At 42.6% G+C, this 20353-nt stretch overlaps 1 protein-coding gene across 1 annotated transcript in view; it reads right to left on the bottom strand.

Annotated features, from left to right (window-relative positions):
* Positions 1 to 9772, bottom strand: part of LOC103536986 (alpha-2-macroglobulin-like) — a 33153-nt gene extending 23381 nt beyond the window's left edge. The window contains exons 1-8 of the mRNA XM_030465269.1: positions 9669 to 9772; positions 7741 to 7924; positions 6759 to 6915; positions 6146 to 6198; positions 5459 to 5479; positions 3795 to 3963; positions 1872 to 1956; positions 1042 to 1165 (exon numbers count right to left, since the gene is read on the bottom strand). Of these exons, the coding sequence (XP_030321129.1) occupies positions 1042 to 1165; positions 1872 to 1956; positions 3795 to 3963; positions 5459 to 5479; positions 6146 to 6198; positions 6759 to 6915; positions 7741 to 7924; positions 9669 to 9757 (882 nt within the window). The 5' untranslated portion in view covers positions 9758 to 9772. The remainder of the gene's footprint in view (positions 1 to 1041; positions 1166 to 1871; positions 1957 to 3794; positions 3964 to 5458; positions 5480 to 6145; positions 6199 to 6758; positions 6916 to 7740; positions 7925 to 9668) is intronic.
* Between the last annotated feature and the right edge of the window lie 10581 nt (positions 9773 to 20353).

Here is a 20353-nt window from a genome sequence, read left to right as displayed (position 1 = left end):
TGGCATCCTGTCCTGTATCAGGAACAGCGTGGCCAACAGGTCCAGGGAAGTGATTCTGCCCCTGTACTCAGCCCTGGTGAGGCCACAGCTTGAGTCCTGTGTCCAGTTCTGGGCCCCTCAGTTCAGGAAGGAGATTGAGGTGCTGGAGGAGGTCCAGAGACGAGAAGGAGGCTGTGAAGGGATCCAGCACAAGTCCTGTGAGAAAGGGCTGAGGGATCTGGGGGTGTTCAGTCTGGAGAAGAGGACGCTCAGGGGAGACCTCATCACTCTCTACAACTCCCTGAAAGGAGGTGGTAGCCAGGGGGGTCAGTCTTTCCTCCCAGGCAACTTCCAGTAGGAAAAGAGGGCATGGACTTATGCTCTGCCAGGGGAGGTTTAGGCTCAATATTAGGAAAAAATTGTTTATAGAAAGGGCAATCAGACATTGGAATGGGCTGCCCAGGGAGGTGGTGGATTCTGCATCCCTGGAGATTTTTAAGAAGAGACTGATGTGGCACTCAGTGCCATGGTCTTGGTAGCCAGGGTGGTAAAGATCAAGGGTGGGACTTGATGATTTCAGAGGTCCTTTCCAACCTGGCTGATTCTGTGATTCTAAGGCATGCACTGCCTTACTTGTTACCTCTCTCCTAACCTAGTTTTGGTTTTCTTCCTGTTTCTCCTGTTGTCTTCACACATTTCCTTGTTACTGTTTCTCTTTTCTCCTGTGTTTGACCCATATACAATACTGCCTTCTTGTTTTCTCCTCATCTTTGCGCTTTTCTCCCTGACCATCCTTCCATTCTTTTCTCAGTTTGAGGTTCAATAGCTGGAACCTCACATCTGCTAACTCATCACTAGTTTCAATGGGGTCAGGATTTTATCTGTGGGATTTCTTCATCAGTTCTGCTTCCAGTTTAATAACCCACCTCTTCAGAATACATTCCTCTGAGAACATCTACTTTTTCCCAGACAGAGTGCTACCTCCCATGTCCTACTATCTCCCAGCGGTCACATTCTTTAGAGAACATTGCCTGTACCCCTACATTTTAACCTGGGACTCACCTGCCTAGTAAATTCTTCACAAACAGCTTCTGCTTCTTTTCCGTAACAACTTGAAGCAGAATGGGAAAATTTCCGGCACACTTGGACACTGACCAGACCAGGAACAGGTTTCCCATAAGTGTACCTACAACCACAAATTGTTAAATAACATAGTAGATGATGAGACAATCAGTCATAAAGTCTCACTCAGACACACCTCCTTAGAGACCTCTGTGGATGACTTCCAAGTATTTCTTCTTAAAGACTGATTAATGTGATATTTTAATGCCTCTGCTGATTTCCACCAATTCTAGGGTGAGATTCTTCCATGATCCATTAATATCTGTGCTAGGTGGGAGGTCTCTTCAGGAATGCACTAAAAGACTGTCAAGCTGAAAATTATTTCAGCCAGGCATATCCTTGTATCACAGACTCCTGAAGGATTCAGTGAAGAAGCAGAAAGGCAATTGAGGGCTCAGGAGAAGCAATTATGAATTAAAAATGGGAACACTGCGTTTACACCACCCTTCTAAGTGATGTCTGAATTGACATCTCCGAGTATTTGAGGCTTCAGGATTGGTAGAGAAGCTCTAACTGAAGAAATGTAAAGACAGAAAGAAAATGTACAGTAAACTGGAATGAGAGAGCTGCAGATTGGTTTGGTGTTATCTTTTAAGGAACCCATGACTGTTCAGGCCAAGTAGCAGGCTCAGGTTTGATAGGGTGGAACAAGCTTGCACTAGATGTCTGGGGAATGTATGAAAAGCCTTCCCTAGCTCTTCTTCAGATCCTTAGCAGAAAGGAGGAATGAAGGATGAGTGAGGGAGATTTATTCCAGTTCTGTGACTTACAGACCGCAGATGGACACTGGAAGCTCCATGTCCTTAATAGTGATCGTCTTGGGCAGTTTCACTAGCACCTCGTACTTGGGCAGCACTAAATGGGAGAAAGTCTGGTATGAGAAGAGTGAAAGAGAGACTGCACAGCAACCCAAACAAACAGCCAGGATCATCATGATATGAACCATCATCTCTTTGTTGTCTGCAGCAGAGTTCTTATAACCCTTCCCTAGATTTTCTGAGCCTTCACCACTGTTTTAGATTTAAAGGGAGCCTTTAGCCTTACCTTCCCTTACTTGCAGCACATGCTTATGTGATCCCACTGACACCAGACACCTGTGTAGATCCCTTACATACACCCATTCATAAGGACATATTGGTCCTGTGCATTGTGTTCCATGTTTAATTTACAAATAAAACTTGAAGTAGCATGTTTACCACCTGTGTCCTTTACCACATTGAAATGGCTCAAATCATTAATTCTCTGTATGTTTCTTAGTGTTCTGGAGCTTCCAAGCTAATACATATATATACTAATACATAGCATGTGAAACTGTCTAGCATATTCAGACAATTTCATGGTATCTAGCCACAGGCTCTCAGGTCTAGGTTTTCAAGTGGATGAGACAGCAACAAAGCCTGATATAGAGTGTGGCAAGTGAAAAGTATATTTTGCTCCTGAGTACATACATCCCTCTTCCCCTCTTGTGCCCTGTAACCCTAAGCCCCCAACTAGCCCAGAAGTGCACTGAAGTATGTAATGGCCTGCTTCCAGTTTTGTTTTTTTTCATAGTGCATGGAAATATGAACAGGCAGGATGTACACAGAGACCCAACAAATGGAAGGCAACCTGTATTATATAGTTTAGACACAAATTTGCCTCTATGAAGGGAGACAAAGGTCAGTGTTTCAACCCCAGAGCACTTTTCTTCAAAAGGCTGTATAACTAACAACAGGAGAGATTCATGGAGATAAGACTAAAGAACAACAAGAAAAGAAAAATTAGTTTAGTGTGATGCTAAGAAAGGGACATTAATTTTTTATTTGGGAGGTGTTGAGAATTATCTTCGTGGGCAGATGTCCATCTGTCACCATGGGAGGCTGAAGTCTCTAACCTGTTTTTTGTTCAGATCATTCACTATGTCTATGGGCCAACTTGCTTGACTTTAAACTAAATAAGCCAGCTCCCATGGACTTCGGTGAAAATCTTGTTTGAGTCTGAACCCTGCATATTCCAGAAAAAGCAAGTTCTGAGCAATGTGTTGTGTTACTGGGGCTCCATGTACAGCTGGGGGGAGCCTGGAGTGCAGAGCACAGGTCAAGCAACCTTCTCAACTACACAGAGCAACACACAATAGCAAACACCTGAGAGGTTTTATAGCAGAACTGGGGCTTATAGTGCTCTCTGAGGCAGCACATTACTCATTTTTTGACCATTAGACTGTTCACATCTGTCTAGCATTTGGGGAGTGTTGTTCAAGCTGAAGTTTTCTACCAAGCACATTTTCTAAGCTTTTGCAGAAACAAGGAAGAGGAAAAAGAGAAGACTGAAAGGAGAGAAATGGAACTGATGCAGATGGTGAGAGGCAAAACAGGGTCACCAAAATATTGTAATTTCTTACTCTTTACCTAGCGATATTTTCTACAAGATGCTGGACTGAAAAGTGCCTAAAACAGAGTCAGTTGAAATTGGTGGCACAAACCATACACAGGAAGCTTATCAAGTCCTGTATTTCCAAGAGTATTATGAGTAAATGCAAGCACAGGCAGGTTGCCATGAAGTGAGCAACCACCTCTGATACTCAACACCTTCTGGGTCAGTCCCTCTGAAGCACATTTCTGATGTATTCAGTCCCTCAAGAAATCCCAAGTCGACAGGTCACAGTAAAAGGCATTTCTCTCAGCCCTGGTGGAAGCCCAAACCCCTTTCCTTACCATATTCCTCCACACTGAAGGAGTGCTCCACATGGGATGAGAAACTCTTCTGCACCACTATTTTGTAGGAGCCTTGGATGGGCTCTGAGGCAAGGGGGAAGGACAGCTGCGTAAGGCCGGTGTCTAGTTCCACCCCTTGCCATTGATAGATACGGTTCCTCTGGGGATCCTGCAGGTGTGGAGAACTCAAGGTCACAAGACAGTACAGAATGCCCCCAGGGACAGGGCAGTGCCCAGTATCTATCTATCTATCTATCTATCTATCTATCTATCTATCTATCTATCTATCTATCTATCTATGTCTATCATCTATCCTGGCTTGGAAATGCCTAGCTGTAATTATTCAACAAACTGTGAGGAACTGTGAGCAACTATGAGTGCTTACCTGTCAGTTCTGCATAACTGGTGTGTAAGAAAACCTCTTAACCCTGGAGGTCCTGTGCTGTGCCCCCTCTAGCTTTACCTGCATGCTTAAGAAGAATATGCCAGAAAGCTGGGACTGGCAATTTAAGAAGACAAAGAGATGAGTAGCAGTAGTAAGTGGAGCACAGGGAGAAAGGAGGGAAATTTCAGCCTCCTTCACTTGCTATACAGCCTGCTAAAAGAGTTTTTTCTTATGCCTCAAATGGTATACTCTCTGAGTACTAGGGAGTAATCTGCTGAGGAATGAGACACCTGAGCTATCTATGGGACTGAGAAATGTACATGTGTAAGAGACCAAAGGTTTTTGGTAGGGGGGGACAGTGGGGACAGGAACAGAGGCAAGCATATCCCACATATATAAATCTATTTGATGCTCTCCCTTGTTGTCTCTCCCTGCTCCTAATGCTGCAGCTGAAATCCAGTGACTACTACAGGTGAGTATTGCTCATTATTAACTCGCTATCAGTAGCTGTGCTCCAAATGCATTAGCTTAGTCCAAAATATCTTGTAGAAATCACAGAACAAACACAATGGCTCTGCATATTTTGATCCAGCCTTTCCAGGGTCCTCAGCAGGATGGTTAATAAATGTTTGCAGTTTTTCATTTTCTCCCTGCTCTTTGCATTGTACCTTGGCTGTCACCAAAAGTCTATTTGCTCTAGATAGGTATGTGGCTCAAGATATGCAACTGTGTGCATTTATTTCACTTAGATTTTATCTTGGAGCTTAGGGAAAAGGAGATGTGTATGACATCCCCCTGTTGGAGGTCACTGGTCAGGGGGCAGAAGTGGAGGCTTCTTCTGAGGAAGAATCCTGGGAGGAAGGCACAGTCAGTAAAATGCATCCTACAGCTCTCAACTTTTCATCCTCACATTTCAACACTTTTGTTTCTTTAGTTTTTCTAGTGTTTTTAATGCAGTTCTGTGCTTTCAACCACACTTGGCAAACAGAAAATCTTAGTTCTGCTTGAAAGGAGGACTAATCCTGACAGGACCAGTGTAATTCTGTTCACAGCATGTCTTGCACTGATTAACTATTGTATCCCTACAGCACATTCCCCAGTTAAAGAATGATTGTTGGAACTTATTTTTATTCCCAGCTACTCAACCTTCCTTTACATATATAGGAAAGATTATGTGTGCATGCTCTTTCCCTTTGCATCTCTGCCTGCAAACACCACTGCTGGAGACTCTATGTCTGCATCTTCTGCTGAAATATTTGACATGTAGTTGTCCACTCACCTGAATATAGACAAGTGGAAACTGTGGAGAAAAAACAAAGGAAAATCACCATTACAAATATTACTCATATGTAGATGGAAGCTATTTCCATATTTGGACTGACAGGCAGAAGAACACCTTCTAATAAATCCTTTGAGTTCTTCCTTTTTTGCACTTGCTCTGTTTCCTTAGTTCTTGATGGTTAAGAGAATCTCTTCTATAATGTTTTAGAACCCAGACTTTTTGTGTTACACAGTATGATAATGTGATGGGGTAAGAGTTTTTAAAGAGCTTGTTTGCATGAGGAGCTGATTGCAAAATAAGCTAAAAGGTGGACTTATACCCCTGACCTTGTCATGCCACTGTCTGCCTATGGTTGCACTCACTATCAGAAGTATCTGCGTGTCACTTTCAATGCAAACTTGTCCCACCCATTCCTTCAGTAATGAGAGCCCTGCCTACATGCTTATCACATACAATCCTTTGCAAATCTGGTTTTAGACACCTATATCAATTTGAAAAATGAGAAACATTCAAGAGGGCTAAATGGAGTCTGTTCCAGGACAGGATATGTAATGAGTCAAAGATGGTGTGAGTACGAAAGGACTGCATGCTGAAAGGCAGTCCTCAGTGGTTCTGGATGCTGACAGTAATGGTGTGAATTGAGAAATAAGTTTCATGGTAAACAACAAATAATTATGGCTCTACCTTCTCATTCAGCGGGTGGAAGTCTTTGTCCAGAGAGACGATCCGAAACAGAACTGAAAGGTGCAATGGAAAATAAGGACATTCTACTGTTAAATTTGTAGCCATTACCAGGAAATGTCAGTGTTTCAATAATTTGTAACTTAGATTCATTCCACTAATCAACAGGCTCTGCACTGAGATCTCTAAGTTATGGAAGCAATTACTTCAGTCTCTCTCTCTTGCATATGGTGAGAAGCAGATAAATTTAGAAGAATAATCAGGTCTTGGCTGAAATGAATTATCCCTTGGGATTGCCTGTCCTGCACTGTTGATTCAGATGCAGCTAAGGGACACAATGCTTTGAAGTCATCCCAGATTCATGCCTCTAGTTGAGTAAAATGAATCTGAGCCTGTGCCTACATCTGGATGAGATGCTGTGCCCAGAGGATGAAGAACAGCAATTAGTAAACAGCCATATGCCCTAGATCCTCAGCTGACAGAAATAAGATTCACTGAGCATTATAACTCCCCTTGTGAAGAAGCCTGAAAACTTTAATAAAAGTATGGGGCCTTGGAGAATGAAGGCCGTAAGATTTTCTGCTCTCAGAGTCCACAGCAACCCAATTACCCATACCTGTCTGTCCAGGCTTGTAGATGGGTTTATCTGTCTGAACGAAGACCAAGCTCTCAGAATTCTGGACGAGCACTGACTTGCGACTCATGAACTGCACTGTTGCCCCCTTTACCATCACAGTGAGAAACGCCACTGATGTGCTGTTGGATTTTGGAAGCTAAAGAAAATGAAGAAGATAACTACTTTACTGATTTACCCCATTTTACTAAGTCTTTGAAAGACAGAATATTTAGCTAGGTCAGAAAATTCCCCATAGGGACACCAAAGACTCAGTGCTGTAAGAAAGACAAAACCATGATTTTCTGATATGAATTTTGGAGGGCTTGTCTCTCAAGAAAATATCCTTCAGGAATTAGGAATCATTGCCATAATAGATCTCCATTTTCTTGAGTTTCCTCCACGCTGCTTCCTCCCCTCTTTTGAACACTAGAAGCCATTTTTTCTTCCTTAATTTATACACTTTCCTTAAAGAAATACTGAAACTGACCTTGTTCTATTCTATGATGTATCATAATGGAAATCAAAGCAGACTCATTATTCAGTGGATGGGACCAGTTACTTATGTTACTCAACAGCCATTGTTCAACAAGAAAAAATCATAAATAAGCTCCAGAAGGAGACAAATGATCTCATGGACCCCACTCTCTTTAACCATTCACAAGCTTCCAGTGTTTTCATTCCAGTTTGGGAGTTTTTTTCCTCTGAGGCTTACACAAGTCAGACAAACATGGTGTATATTTTGTCAGTCAGAGTTCTAGGATGAGGGATCCCAAAAGAGTTCTCTAAGCCATGCATGCACAGGTCATGTAGGACACAGAATTTTCATAATGTTACTGAAGCTAATTTTCCACGTAAAATTCCTTTTTTGTTAGGCTTAGCTTAGAAGTGTCCAATTGCAATGTATTGTATTTATCATTGCTAAACTACTGAAATCTACTGTGCCACATCAGTAAACACAGTCCCAGAAGGATGAGATACTCACATAGAAAGGGATGCAGGTGAAGACATCCTTCTCTGATACCACATCATTGATCAAGCTCCTGTTTTCTCCTTGGTACTCAAGTGTGGCACTCAGTGTCACAGACTCATTCAGGTGGGTCAGCTGAACACAGACTTTCCCAGGAGACTCAGTGTGTATCAGAAAGGGCAGTAGCACCATGTACTGCCTAGAAAGAGAGGGAAGCAAGACTCAGAAGCATCAGAATTGTGAATGAGTTTTAAGGAAACAGTATTAAGTGAAAGGCAATTAACAAATCAGCATGTCTAATCCATTAACTGCCATTAATTGCATGCACTACACACAAACATTCATTTTATTTTGGGTTTTTACATATAAAACTGCCTGACTACTTAGACTAAAAGCAGGAAAATACTTGCAGTGGAAGGAGTAATTTTTATGCTAATAGAGAGTTCTTTACAAAGGATGTTTTGTTCAGATTCATAGCAGGGAGTGAGGATGGTGTGATAGTTTCCAGGCTGTTAATTGATTTTTGTATATCCCACAATCTTGTATTGAGACTCAAAGGCATTGCCTAAAAAAGGCTGAAAAATATGCAGTTTTAGGGTGGAAAAAACCAACCACTTGCCTGGCTGCTTCTGTCTTTGCTTATTCAGGTTTCCAAATCCTTCCCACGCTGAGCAAAATTTCTGCTGGTGTCTATTCAGTCTGCAGGGTACATTTACCACTGCAGGCATAGGAGGAAAGCTGTGTTCTCCCCTCCCAAATGGTGCTCAGGTCAGGCATAAAGCAAAACATTTTGATCACAGGAGGAGGGGACTGAGAGGTATGAATTAATACTGTTTTGTCCTGATCTTAAGCAGGAATGCATTCAGATTACTTAATCTTAACTACTTAATTACCTCAGACCATTCTAGGGAGACCAGAGAGCTCAGCCTGATCCTAAAGCAGACTTGGCTGTCTTATCTCCCCCAGACACACCCAGACAGGGAAACAGGGCAGATGAATGGGAGGTAGATGGTACAGTGTGAGTCAAAGGTCCCTCAGTCTGAGGCAGTCAGCAGTTCACCTCTGACCACAGAGCAGGCAGCAGAAGCATTGCACCTTTTAGTACAGCTGCTACCACCACTGCCATGCTGCTGGTCTGCACGAAATCTCTGCAGCTATGAGACCCACGCACAGCAAGAGTCACAGAGTGTGACAGCAGCCGGGGTCTGAAGAGAGGGGCTGCTCCCATCCAGACCAGAGGCTCTGGAGCATGTTCTCTGGTAGGTGAGGCAGGCGTGGGGATGCTTGCCTGCAGTCTGCCACCCTCTCCTTGGGGCCCTCTGCAAAGTGGGCTTTCCAGCCATGCTGCTGGGCTGCAGAGCCCTGTGGTAGATGACCCAGGGGAGGGTGCCCGTGCCAAGATCTGTGCTGGAGGAAGAGAATCTAGGTCATAGATCCTCTCTGGGAATGAGTACGTCTGGTGCTGCCAAGGAAAACACACTGGCTTGAAAGGAATGGGAGAAAGGGAAGCAAGCTGGATTGAAATCAACTGGGAAGCAGGGAGAAATAACTCAGTGACTGAAATAAGGGCACTACAGGAAAGGTAAGTACACAGATTCTGGCAGAATACCCTCAAACTTCCAAGGCAAATGAAAGTTTCTAGGCAAGAATACACTGAGGCAAAGGCATTGTGAGGATCCAGTGCTGGACCACCATGCATGTGGCAGGGCAGGAGATGGGCACTGGCAGAAATGCAGGGGTGGTCCCAGAGCTGGACAACCAGGGGTTGCAGGGTGGGAGCAGGAAGCACTGACATGGCTGTGAAGGAAGCTCAGGGCTTGGCTAGTGGTGGGATGTAGGGCGGGAGTGGAAGAAACTGGAACAGCAGCTTGATAGAAAGGAGGAAAACTGAAGGAAAAGAGGAGCACTAAGACCTCCCTCCCCACTCCGCATCTGTAGCTTACGGTTCTGTGGTGGGAGAGGTATTTCCAGGAAGGAAGAAGAGAAGGAGGAGAAAGATGTTTGGTTTTCTGGGCAGCCTGTCGTCCCCCATGCTGCAGAGCAGGTCGTGGTGAGTCAAGCAGGCACTCAGCGTGGTCCAGTGTTGCTGTTTTCTTGAAATTCCCCTCCACTCTCTGCTGGGTCAGCCTCTTTATAACTGCTCTCTGCAAACAGCCCAGGGGCTGGAGGAGATAAGGGCTGAGGGCCAGGGCCCATCCGGAAACAGGGAGAGGCGGTAAGGAGGAGCTGGAATAGAGGGACAGTATTTGGCCAGAGACTTTCCAAGTGGGGGAATGACATTTATTGGATACAGCTTGTATTAGAAATCTCTGAGTGATTCATACCCTGATTTATTTAACCCATCAGGAATTCACAGTGTTGAGAAAATGAACTGTGTTCAACACAGGGTAATATTTGCTGTGTGCAGTGCCCTGTCACAGCACTCTGATGTGGGGTACTGTGATTTTCTGAAGATAAAAGCCAGGTTTATGGGTATTTTATGATCAAAATGAAACCCACAGATACAAACATTGCCCATATTATGTAAACAGAGTACTGCAGAAGTTTACTGACACAGCTGCTAACAGAGCTATTATGGGTTAGATAATTAATCTGTCTATAACCCAAAATGAAGTGGTGTGCTGGTCTAGGTATGGAACTAAGTTCTGTTTCCTCTATGAATGTGCACAGATATTACATGATGCTGCTGGGAAACATCCTTGCCTCCCCAGGATGGTGATAATCTTCTGCCATTCTGTATAACCTGGAGCACAGATGTTCCAGGTGGCTCCTTCTTCCCCTTCCCAGGTTTAGATCTGTGCTGCTGTGAGTCATCTTTTTTAGAAAAAGTCAATAAAAATTGTGCTGCTCACTTGGCTCAGTATTCTGCAAACCTCTGGTTGTAGCAGCTTATTCAGAAGCAGAATCTAATAGGAAAAAAAAAAAAAAAAGGTTTCCTACATTCTATCAGGTCAATGATCAGAAAAATTCATTCCAAACTACTAGCACTCCCTGAGAAGCCTAACTAGGTAGGGTGCTTGTGCCAGTCCATGGAAAACTGCAAAACTGCAGCATGGGCTCCAGTGCCTGTACAGTGAAAGAATTTGGTAACAATTCCTGGAAATTAATGACCTCTGTGAAGATTTCTGTTGCGTACGAATAACCCAGCAGAGAAAAGTCTTAAGCACAACCTATGTTAAATGTTCCTGTCTGAAGCCATATTAATGGCAGAGATTCTTTGTTCTGTGCAAGAGTGTGTATTAGATCACAACAGCACAGGCAGCCCTATTTGCTCTTATCCTGAAGCTCTGAAAAAGAGCGAATGTTAAGACTGAATGTTAGTTATACAGTGTCTAGTTTCTGATGTGGTAGCCACAAAAGTGCAGGGAAGAGCAGTTCAAAAGATGAGGACGAGTGTATGGGGATGAAAGGAAGCTGAAGAATGGTGTTAAAAAGTCATATGCAGTTTCTTGTGGAATAAAATTTAACCACAAAAATCAGGAAAATAGTCAGAAGACAGCCAGTGTCTGCAGGGGGGAAGTGTAATATAAATGTCGTATGGAGAAGGAATGAGCACATGCTCACAAAAAAAAAAAAAAAAAAAAAAAAGGATTTGGCAGATTATCATTTAAAGATGGAAATACTGATAAATAAGTAGTTGTGTAATTGCCAAGTAATAAAACCACATTGATTTTTCTCCAGAAATTTTCCCTATTGTCTCTCCTTTTGTCTTCAACTTCTCCAGTAAATGACTACTGCAAAATAGCAGTTTTCTAAGCAATAGTGTCCTGGGCACTTGCTGGAAAACATGACTCATCCTAAGCTGCCTGTTGTCATTCAAGCTGCTGTAAACTGAAGAGAAAAAGAAATCTGAATGGACACATGCAAAACAGGCTCTAAGGGTAAACATGTAGTACTAAAATTCATAGATGAAGAGACACCAAAAAACAGGGATTCAGTGGAGATCTGTTGTCTTCTTCCTTCTACTGACCACCTTATTAAGCACAAGGTATTGAGGATCTGCTTCTTCTTCGTTCCCCAGGGATCAGCTCTCCGACACCCTCATGCCTACTTTGCTCCACAAGCACCTACTGCCCTTTAGTGCTCCAGCCAGTATGTTTCTCTCTCACAAAGATCAAAGCAAGTGGCCTGAATTTCTAAGCCTGAAAGCTTTAGAATGCTTTTTCAGACCCAGAGAGCCTGTGTCTGAGAGACTGGCTACTTCTTCTAACCAGGCTAAGTGGGCTCAGAAAAGATATCACTGCAGAGAAAAGCATGCAGCATCTTTTCCATACATGGTGATAGCTTCAGTGAAACAAGAATTCTGTGACTCTGCGAATTATGATTTTAGCCAGAAAAAAGGTATTTCCTCCTATGATAATACTTCATTCATGTCTGAGATCATGGTGCAGCAGGCAGATCAAGAGGCAGTCTGTGCTATATGATATCTGCAGTCACCGGTCCCCATATTAAGCTGGTACAAACCATAAATGAATAATAGTATATAACTGTAGATCACTAGGAATTTAAATAGGTTCACATCACATTAAACGCTTGAAATAGCCAAAATGCCTAAATCTGATTTCCTTTAATCCTCCAAAAAGAGTGAATTTCTGTACTAAATGATAGTAATTAGTTTTGGTTCACCCTGCTGAAATTCAATTATTACATATGTTTACTGTCACATATAAAGGTAGAACATCTTTTGACTGTTCCACAGAAAGTTTAGAAACTTATTTACTTCCAAAACTAAGCTAAAACTGTAGCATATTCAATTTTTCTTTGTTTGTTTGTATTTTGTTTTGTTTTGTTTCAAAGAAAACTTGGGAAAGTTAGATTAATTCTAGATAATTCTCAGAGAGGCTACAGTGTAACTGGCAAGTTACATGTGTTGATGCACTGAATTTCCTTTCCAGGTATTACTGTATTGAAATAGGGAAGACACCAGGCCAGTAAGATACAGATGCCATGGAATTATTTGCCTGACTGTATTATTATTAATATTAATATTATTATTATACAATTTGGAGCATTTCATTCTTCACAATATTTCCTTCACAGGTTTCACCCCACCATGCTGTAAGATATATTAGTTTGAGTTGGATTAACTTACACAAAAGATGCAATTAACAAATTAATAGAGGCCAGCATACATATTGATAGATTCCAGTCACAGCAAACCTTCTGCAAGTTTCCAATCGGCCATACAGTATTCAGTGCACTAATGAGCAAAGATGGGAGAAAAATGTGAAGTGTTCTGTACCTTGAAGTTTATGACCACTATAGAAATTGTATTTCCCCACGAAAATAAAGTATGACGTTGAGCTGTGCAATTTAATCGTGTAACTTCAGTTCTGGTTTATTTTCCTGTGACTTCTTTTCAGTGTCTGCTGTTCATCTTTATCAGTATCTACCAATTGTCCATTAGCAGAGTGGCTCACTTGTCACTGCAGCTGCAGAAAGAGAGGGTGTCTGTGGGTCTGAATACCCTTAATACAACCACAACACTATTATGTGCAGGAATCCTTCTCTGCTCCCGCAGCCTTAAGCAATGTTGAAACCACTATCACCAAAGGTAAATAATCCCCAGAAAGATATCTGCTTCTTTACTATATTCCTGTTCTACACAAGGACTTGCAACACAACACTTGTCTCAAAGCCAAACCAAAGCAATAAACTGAACTTCAGCTTTTGGCTTTCAAGAAAAGGCTAAAAGAAAAAGCTGAGGAAACAGGTCTGGGTAACACTGGGATAGGTGGTCCATGCACTTTCATATAAGAATGCAGAGTGGAAACCAGCAGCAAAGGATTGTGTCTCTTCTGTGCATGCATCAGCTTTGTGCCGGGAGAGGTGAGAAAACTGCACTGTAAAACATGAGACTTCAGTTAACAAAACTGTTAATGTTCAGTGTGAGGCTGAAGAAAATCATTTAAGAGAAAAAAGAACTTGCAGAAGATATACAATGCAATGAAACACCATAAAAAGGCTTCACCAGCTAAAGCTCAAATGAAAGTGAAAATATCAGAGTGAATAAAGTTAATCCACTTCTGTGGCCTGTTAAATATCTTAACCTGTGAGAAGGGCCTGGTGGCAGGTTGACTGCCTTCCCCAGGAGTGGAAAGCTGGGCTGCAAAATAGAGCTCATATTCCTGTGATGTCATATGAACAAATGAATAAATTTACACAAAGGCTAGGGTGAATTACTTTCATTTTAATGCAAATTGCAAACCACATAGTTAAATGGATTTTATAACTAGTCCTGAGACTACATTTTGTGTGATGTAAGGATAGCCCATTTGCAGGGTAAGCCCTATACAAAGTAGGGTTTACCCATCTTCCCTAGCTGTATTATAACAATATCACCTCTATATATAAACTTTGTCTTGCCTTACAAGGAACCTATATTATATATTGCAAAAAAGGCTGCAACCAAGGTTGTTAACCCTTTCTCATAAGAATCTGCAGTTTGTCTATCTAATACTTATAGAGCACAAACACACAGAATGAGTTCTTGAAATCCTAGTGTTAAATCCATTATATAAATCTCTTAAACCCTCTTAAATCATTAATGTTTACAAACACATAAAGGGGAAGAGCCAGGAGGATGGTGCCAGGCTCTTTTCAGCTATGCCCAATGACAGGACAAGAGGCAATGGGTATCAACTTGAGCATAGGAGGCTCCATATAAACACGATGAAAATTTTTTTTCACTGTAAGGGTGACAGAGTGCTGGACCCAGCCGCCCAGAGAGGTTGTGGAGTCTCCTTCCTTGGAGACATTCAAAACCTGACTGGATGTGTTCCCATGTGATCTCCTCTAGGGCACCCTGCTCGGGCAGAGGGTTTGGACTCGATGATCTTTTGAGATCCAACCACTAATTTTCTGTGATTCTGTGATTAAAGGTAAGTAATAAATGATATACAATCTAAGCAAGAAACTGTCTCTATTTTCACAGGTATTTTTGGGATATTTCAGAGAATTAAGATAATCCCCGATGCATTAAAAAGTTAAAAGTTATTTTAATTTATACATTTGTGTTACTTAGATGATTGCCAAGGAAGGGGAGAGAAAAAACCAAAGAATTTACAAATGTGTCTCAAAACAAAACTTGGAACCACTAACTATACTTCTTTTAAGTCAAAAGACTCATTTTTGCAGATAAAACTTTACCATATAATAAGACATACAGAATGCGTTTAGACACTGTGTCTAGTTCTAGCTTTAGCTGTGATGTTGTTGCTTGGGCTCCCTCTCTCCTCAGCTGAGGTAGAGGCATCTCATGAAGGTCCTTCTGCTGGCCTCAATGTTCAAGGTAGGTGGAATGAAGATTTTATGCTTACACCAGTTACTGACTGGCTGGGTATCAGTGGGCACATCCAGGCGTCTCTCTGTATGGCAGCTAAGCCAGGTGTCATTTGATGCTCATGACATGGGTCTTCACCCAGTTACAAGAGTAGCTGGGATTCAGCTAAATGTTTCTCCAAATTTTTGAGACAGAGGATGCTACAGGAAATCAAGACAAGAAGCCTTAATGGAGTAAGAGGCAAGGAAATCAGATATTTTCATATCATTTAACCCTTTTCCCTGCACCTCCGCTTTGTTTTGTTGCACCTTGTTAGGCAGGGCATAGCTGGTCACATTCGGCCCTTCAGGTCAGAGAAAGGGGTATGAGCCATCATGCTGTAACGTGTCTGGAGAACATATCATTTATCCAGATCCTTTTGGACCTAATGCCTTGCTACAGAACCTGCTTTGGCTGCATTAGATGGCTGCATTTCCCTGCTGTTTTGGGATGCCCTGCACTGGCCAACAAGTGGTTGGAAGGGACCAGGACAAGACTCTGCTGAAGCAGTGAGGGGCTATGAGAAGAGAGCCTGGTGTGAATCCCACACTCAGTGTACAGGACTTCCCAGATGAGCTGTACCATGGCACAGACCTCTGCTCACTGAGTAAGTGCAGAAACACCTTTCCATGACGGACAGCAAGGGGAACCAGTGGGTTCTAGATCCGGTCACTTCCAGTAGAGCGAAGTCCAAAATGTGGCATGGTTGTGTAATTACCTCCAGTAATAACCCAGTCTTCACCTCCCTGTGGGTACTGAGCCAAAGAGTGGGAGGCTGAAAAAAAATATGCAAGGTTAGCACTTTATTAGCATGCAGTGATTTTTAGTCCCTCCATGTCTGCCTGCCTTGTTCATATTTACCCTCCCTTCATTCTCAAATAAGATTTTTAAAATGTCCCAGGAGTCACACATTGTGACAACATGGGGTGCAGGACCCTTTCTGAAATCATGTTCTTTAAGGGACATCGTGGTCTGCCCAGCAGGAACACTGGTGTGGAGAAGGGAAAGTGAAGGACTCCAGGGCAGGATCAAAGGGAATAAAGAGATCACTGTGTTGAGTTTGTAAGAGGATCAGAAAGGGAAAGAGTGAGACCTTTCCTTGAAGGAGAGTGGTAGGTCCAGTATCCAGTGTAATGTCACATGTTTATGATTTTCTTGGCCCTCAAAAAGTGACCCTTTAGGAGGTCGAGCAGAAGGAAGCTATATCTCTCTGTTGAGCTGCAGGATTAGCAGACACAATGTTGAAAATTTTTAGAAATTTTTTTAGAAAACTTTTCACTGCAACTATGGATAAAATAGTTAAAATATAGACTATTGATGTTCCTTATGAAGCCCTGCAATGCATTTCACAGCCAGCGGTGCCAGAGATGTGATCAGGTTTCTATGTCACATCTGATGAATCAGTGGTGAAGGTCACTTGATTGCCTCCTAAATTGCCAGCCAGATAGGTGGCAGATGAAATCAAGAAATGATTAGAGTGGAAGGCTGAGTTTTTTCCTCAGAGCATTTTGACACCATAATTTCTCAACTGAAGGTTCCTCTGATCCTCTCTGAGCAGTGAATTTGTTGGTCAACATCCACACTGCGTATAAGACAGAGGAAGGGTGGCGAGGAGAAACCTGGACATCAACAAGTAGGTAACAAGGTCTGGAAAATAGAAGAAGTCATACAGCTGAGGTCTCCCTGTGCCCTTGTTTGACAGCTTGTCACTATTACCCATGACACTGCAGGGACAACAGACAATTTGAGCCGAAAGATGGAGCAACCAAATTCCCTGGACCAAGAACTTCTTTAACAATGGTGCTGGGTAAGCAATTGAGAGACCAAAGGAAAGGAGCGTTGCTACACCAAAGGTTATCTTTCTGGGGAGATTCATGTGTTTTTCTCTAGATTTTGCAACCTCTTGCCCACATTGTGGATTAGACTCATCATCTATAGCAAAAAAGTTTGTATTTTGTTTCCTGAACAAGTGTAGTTATTTTAAGTCCTCTTCTTCTTGAGTAGGCCATGGCATCAACTTTTAGCAGAGCCTTTAGTGTGAGCTCCATACGAGCAGCAAAACCATTTCCATGTCACAATACAAAGGTTTTAACACAAAGGGAAGTAAGTTTGACAGAGCAATTTAGTCAAAGATATTCTCATGTGATTATACTCCTTGTTGTCCCTTTTTACTCATAAGAACATGCATTTCAGAGTATATTTTAATATACTTCTAAAAGAGCAACTCACAGAACTGCATGAGATACAGAAGTTGCAGAGCAGGCATGAGGGCACTGGAAGACCACCATAGTGAAGTTCTGAATTTCCCATTTCTCACAGTGTTGCTGAATTAGCTCAAGGGCCTGCACAACAGTTTCAGTGGATACTCATATCTGTTTCCCTTCTTTAGTACCTTTTTTAAATGAAGAAGTGTAAAACTGAGCACAGTAACCCAGCACCTGTGCCTTTGGGGAGGCAGTAGTGTGGTAGCTCGGAGCTCTTCTTGGGCCAGTGAGCTTAGTTTTGTCAAACTTGGGGAAACAGAGACTGAATACCTCATATGTCTTGCAAAAATTAAAGTAGTTTTGACCTTCTGAGACCTAGAACACTCCTGAGTCTCTGGGAGTGACTGATATGAAGCCTCATTATTATAGGATTACAGAAAAAGAAATTACATAAAATCTAGTGAGTGTCTCTGTCTTGCTTAAACAATAATTAATAAACTTCCTTCAATTTCAGGTGTGTGCCACAAAAGATACAGCCGAAAAAGACACCAGGTTTCAGAAATCTAGGAGGTGCAGGAATGCATTCTAAAGATTTTTGCTGTTCCCTGTGGGAGCAGGAGCAAGGGAGAAAATGGTAAACATCTGGAGAAAGAGTATGAACATAGGGTGTTTATTAGATCTGACTGCAACTTGTAATTAGCTGTTTGAGCTACAGGATTAAAACATGTAATAAACACTACATTTTTGGCATGCACAGGAAGAGTCTGCAGTGAGAAATATGCTCTTGATGTTTAATAGTTCAGGTTTGCCTGCAGAGGAAAAGAATTCTCCAAAGGAATGATAAAAATGCAGCTTCTTTTTTTTTTTTTTTTTTTTTCTTGGACCTTGTTTCTTCTCAGGAAACAATGTTTGGCTGAACAAAATAACATTTGGACAGACCTGAGGGGGATTTTTATGAGTTTCATTCTTGCTTTCCTTCTGTCTGATGGTCATGTAAATTGAGTCAGTTGCTACAGTCTGGGCTGTGTCAGGAAAGCAAAATTCACATATTAGCCTTCTTGTTTCCCTCCTACTGCCAACAAAGTTTTAGTTTTGGAACTTGGCATGGAAACCTGCACTCTCCCCAAAGCAATTTCATGCCCCACAAATTCCTTGTCTGTGAAACTTAATGAAGGGGCTTTTTATAACATTGACATCACGCATATCTTGGATGACCAGTCCTGTGCAATGAGTATCTGAGTACCCTGCTTTCTGCAGAGACTGACATCTGTTTTGTTAAGGATCCAGTCCTGAGTAACTCAGAAATGCCAAAATTATTTAGTACCTTTTGAAAAAAAAAATTTTGGGAAGAGGGATATTCTGGGCTGGCATGATGAATAATTTTCACTGAAATAAAATGCAAGTCCACACACAACTTAAGTAAATTGCCTGATGAAATGGATCCTTCCAAAGCACATACTATAGTCCTCCTCACTCAAACAGTTTTCATGTTCACGTAAATCCATGCTCATGCCCTTGCACAGTAGGTCCTTTGTTCCCTCTCCTGGTCCCATATGACAGATTCATCCTTCCCTCCCCACTCCTACATGATGGATGATCAGCCACCAGTACAGCCCAGAGACTCCTGCCCTGGGACACACAGAAAAAGAGCCAGAGTAGGGCTGGATCCCACCAGCCATGAGTGGCCCTGGCCCTGGCCTTGTTTCCATTTGTGCTCCTGCCACCTGACCCATGGGAGCCTGGAGAGGATGGCTCAGGACTGCTGGTGCCATTGTTGCTTCTGGCAAAGAGCAGCCACATCCATCTTTCTTCCGTGAGTTCTGCCAGTGCTGCTCTGCTCCCTTGTCTCCAGCCATCTCCCTGTCCCTTTATCCCCTCTGCCAGACCTCTGATACTGCCTGCATCACGGTCCTCCCACCCATCCAGCAACTCTGGCACACTACACCCCAAGAGCAGAAACCACATGTTTGCAGAAACCTCAACTCTATGAAGTGGGGGATGATGAGAGGTGCTGGAAAATGGGGAGGCCCATTGCTGGTGGCTGGGACAAGAATCCCAATTGCTACCTCTTTTGGTCCAACTCTGGCCAGTCTGGTGGACTGGAGGCCCTGGCAGAGGGTGATCCAGGATGTGGGGCTGGGCAATCATGAGGCCTGGATTGAAGCCTGCCCCTTTTTTCACTCTCTCCTCTATGAAGCATGATGCAGTGTCACTGCACGTTGTCCAGAGGTACACCCCTACTTTTATGCCACAGGGGCAGAAGCAGCACCCTGGCAGGGATGGGCAAAGCTGAGGGGTGGTTCAGCCTGTGCTCTGGAGGTTGGAGTTTGGGAGTGATTGCACATAGATTTATAGAATACCATGTTGGAAAGGACCTCAATGAATATCTGGTCCAACCTTCTTAGCAAAAGCACTGTCTAGACAAGATGGCCCAGCACCCTGTCTTGTTGAATCTTAAAAGCATCCAGTGTTGTGGAATCCACCACTTTCCTGGGGAGATTATCCCAGTTGTTATGACAGTTGTTATTGTAAAAAAATTTCCTCTTGTGTCCAATCAGCCTGCCCAGGATTAACTTGCACCCATTACCCCATATCTTCTTGATGTGAAACCTTGTAAAAAGGGTGTCTCCATCTTCTTTGTAGCCACACTGACTTGATGTGTATTGCAGCACTTGACAGGGGTCATTGGTATGGCTACGAGGGAGGCTGACTGCTGCTGGCAGGATGGATGCATCTCTTTCTGTATCCTCCCTCAGCCCACATCTATAACATACAGAATTTCGTCAAAATGTTTGTTCTGTGACACTAAAATAAGCGATGCCCAATGTAAAAAGGAGGTTTATTGATGGAAAGTTATACATGATTATGATTGCAGATATGGAGAGAGACACTGTGAAAGGAAGTAGAGAATCAAACACTGGCTCAAATGATGTCACAGACTCCCAATGTGATTCGTGAGGTGAAATGGCCTTTTCCAGGACCTAATAACATAAGAAAATAGGGTGTTTGACCACTTGTTCAACATTTATGATCATCCTGCAGGGGAAAATAAAAAAAAGAAAATAGCCTTAATGAGAACAAACCAACAGCTTCAGAGTATAAA

This window comes from Calypte anna, chromosome 1 (genome assembly GCF_003957555.1).
Source record: "Calypte anna isolate BGI_N300 chromosome 1, bCalAnn1_v1.p, whole genome shotgun sequence".
NCBI classification, from domain to species: Eukaryota; Metazoa; Chordata; class Aves; order Apodiformes; family Trochilidae; genus Calypte; species Calypte anna.
Note: the sequence above shows the minus strand (reverse complement) of the source record. Positions and strands in the feature narration are given on the sequence as shown.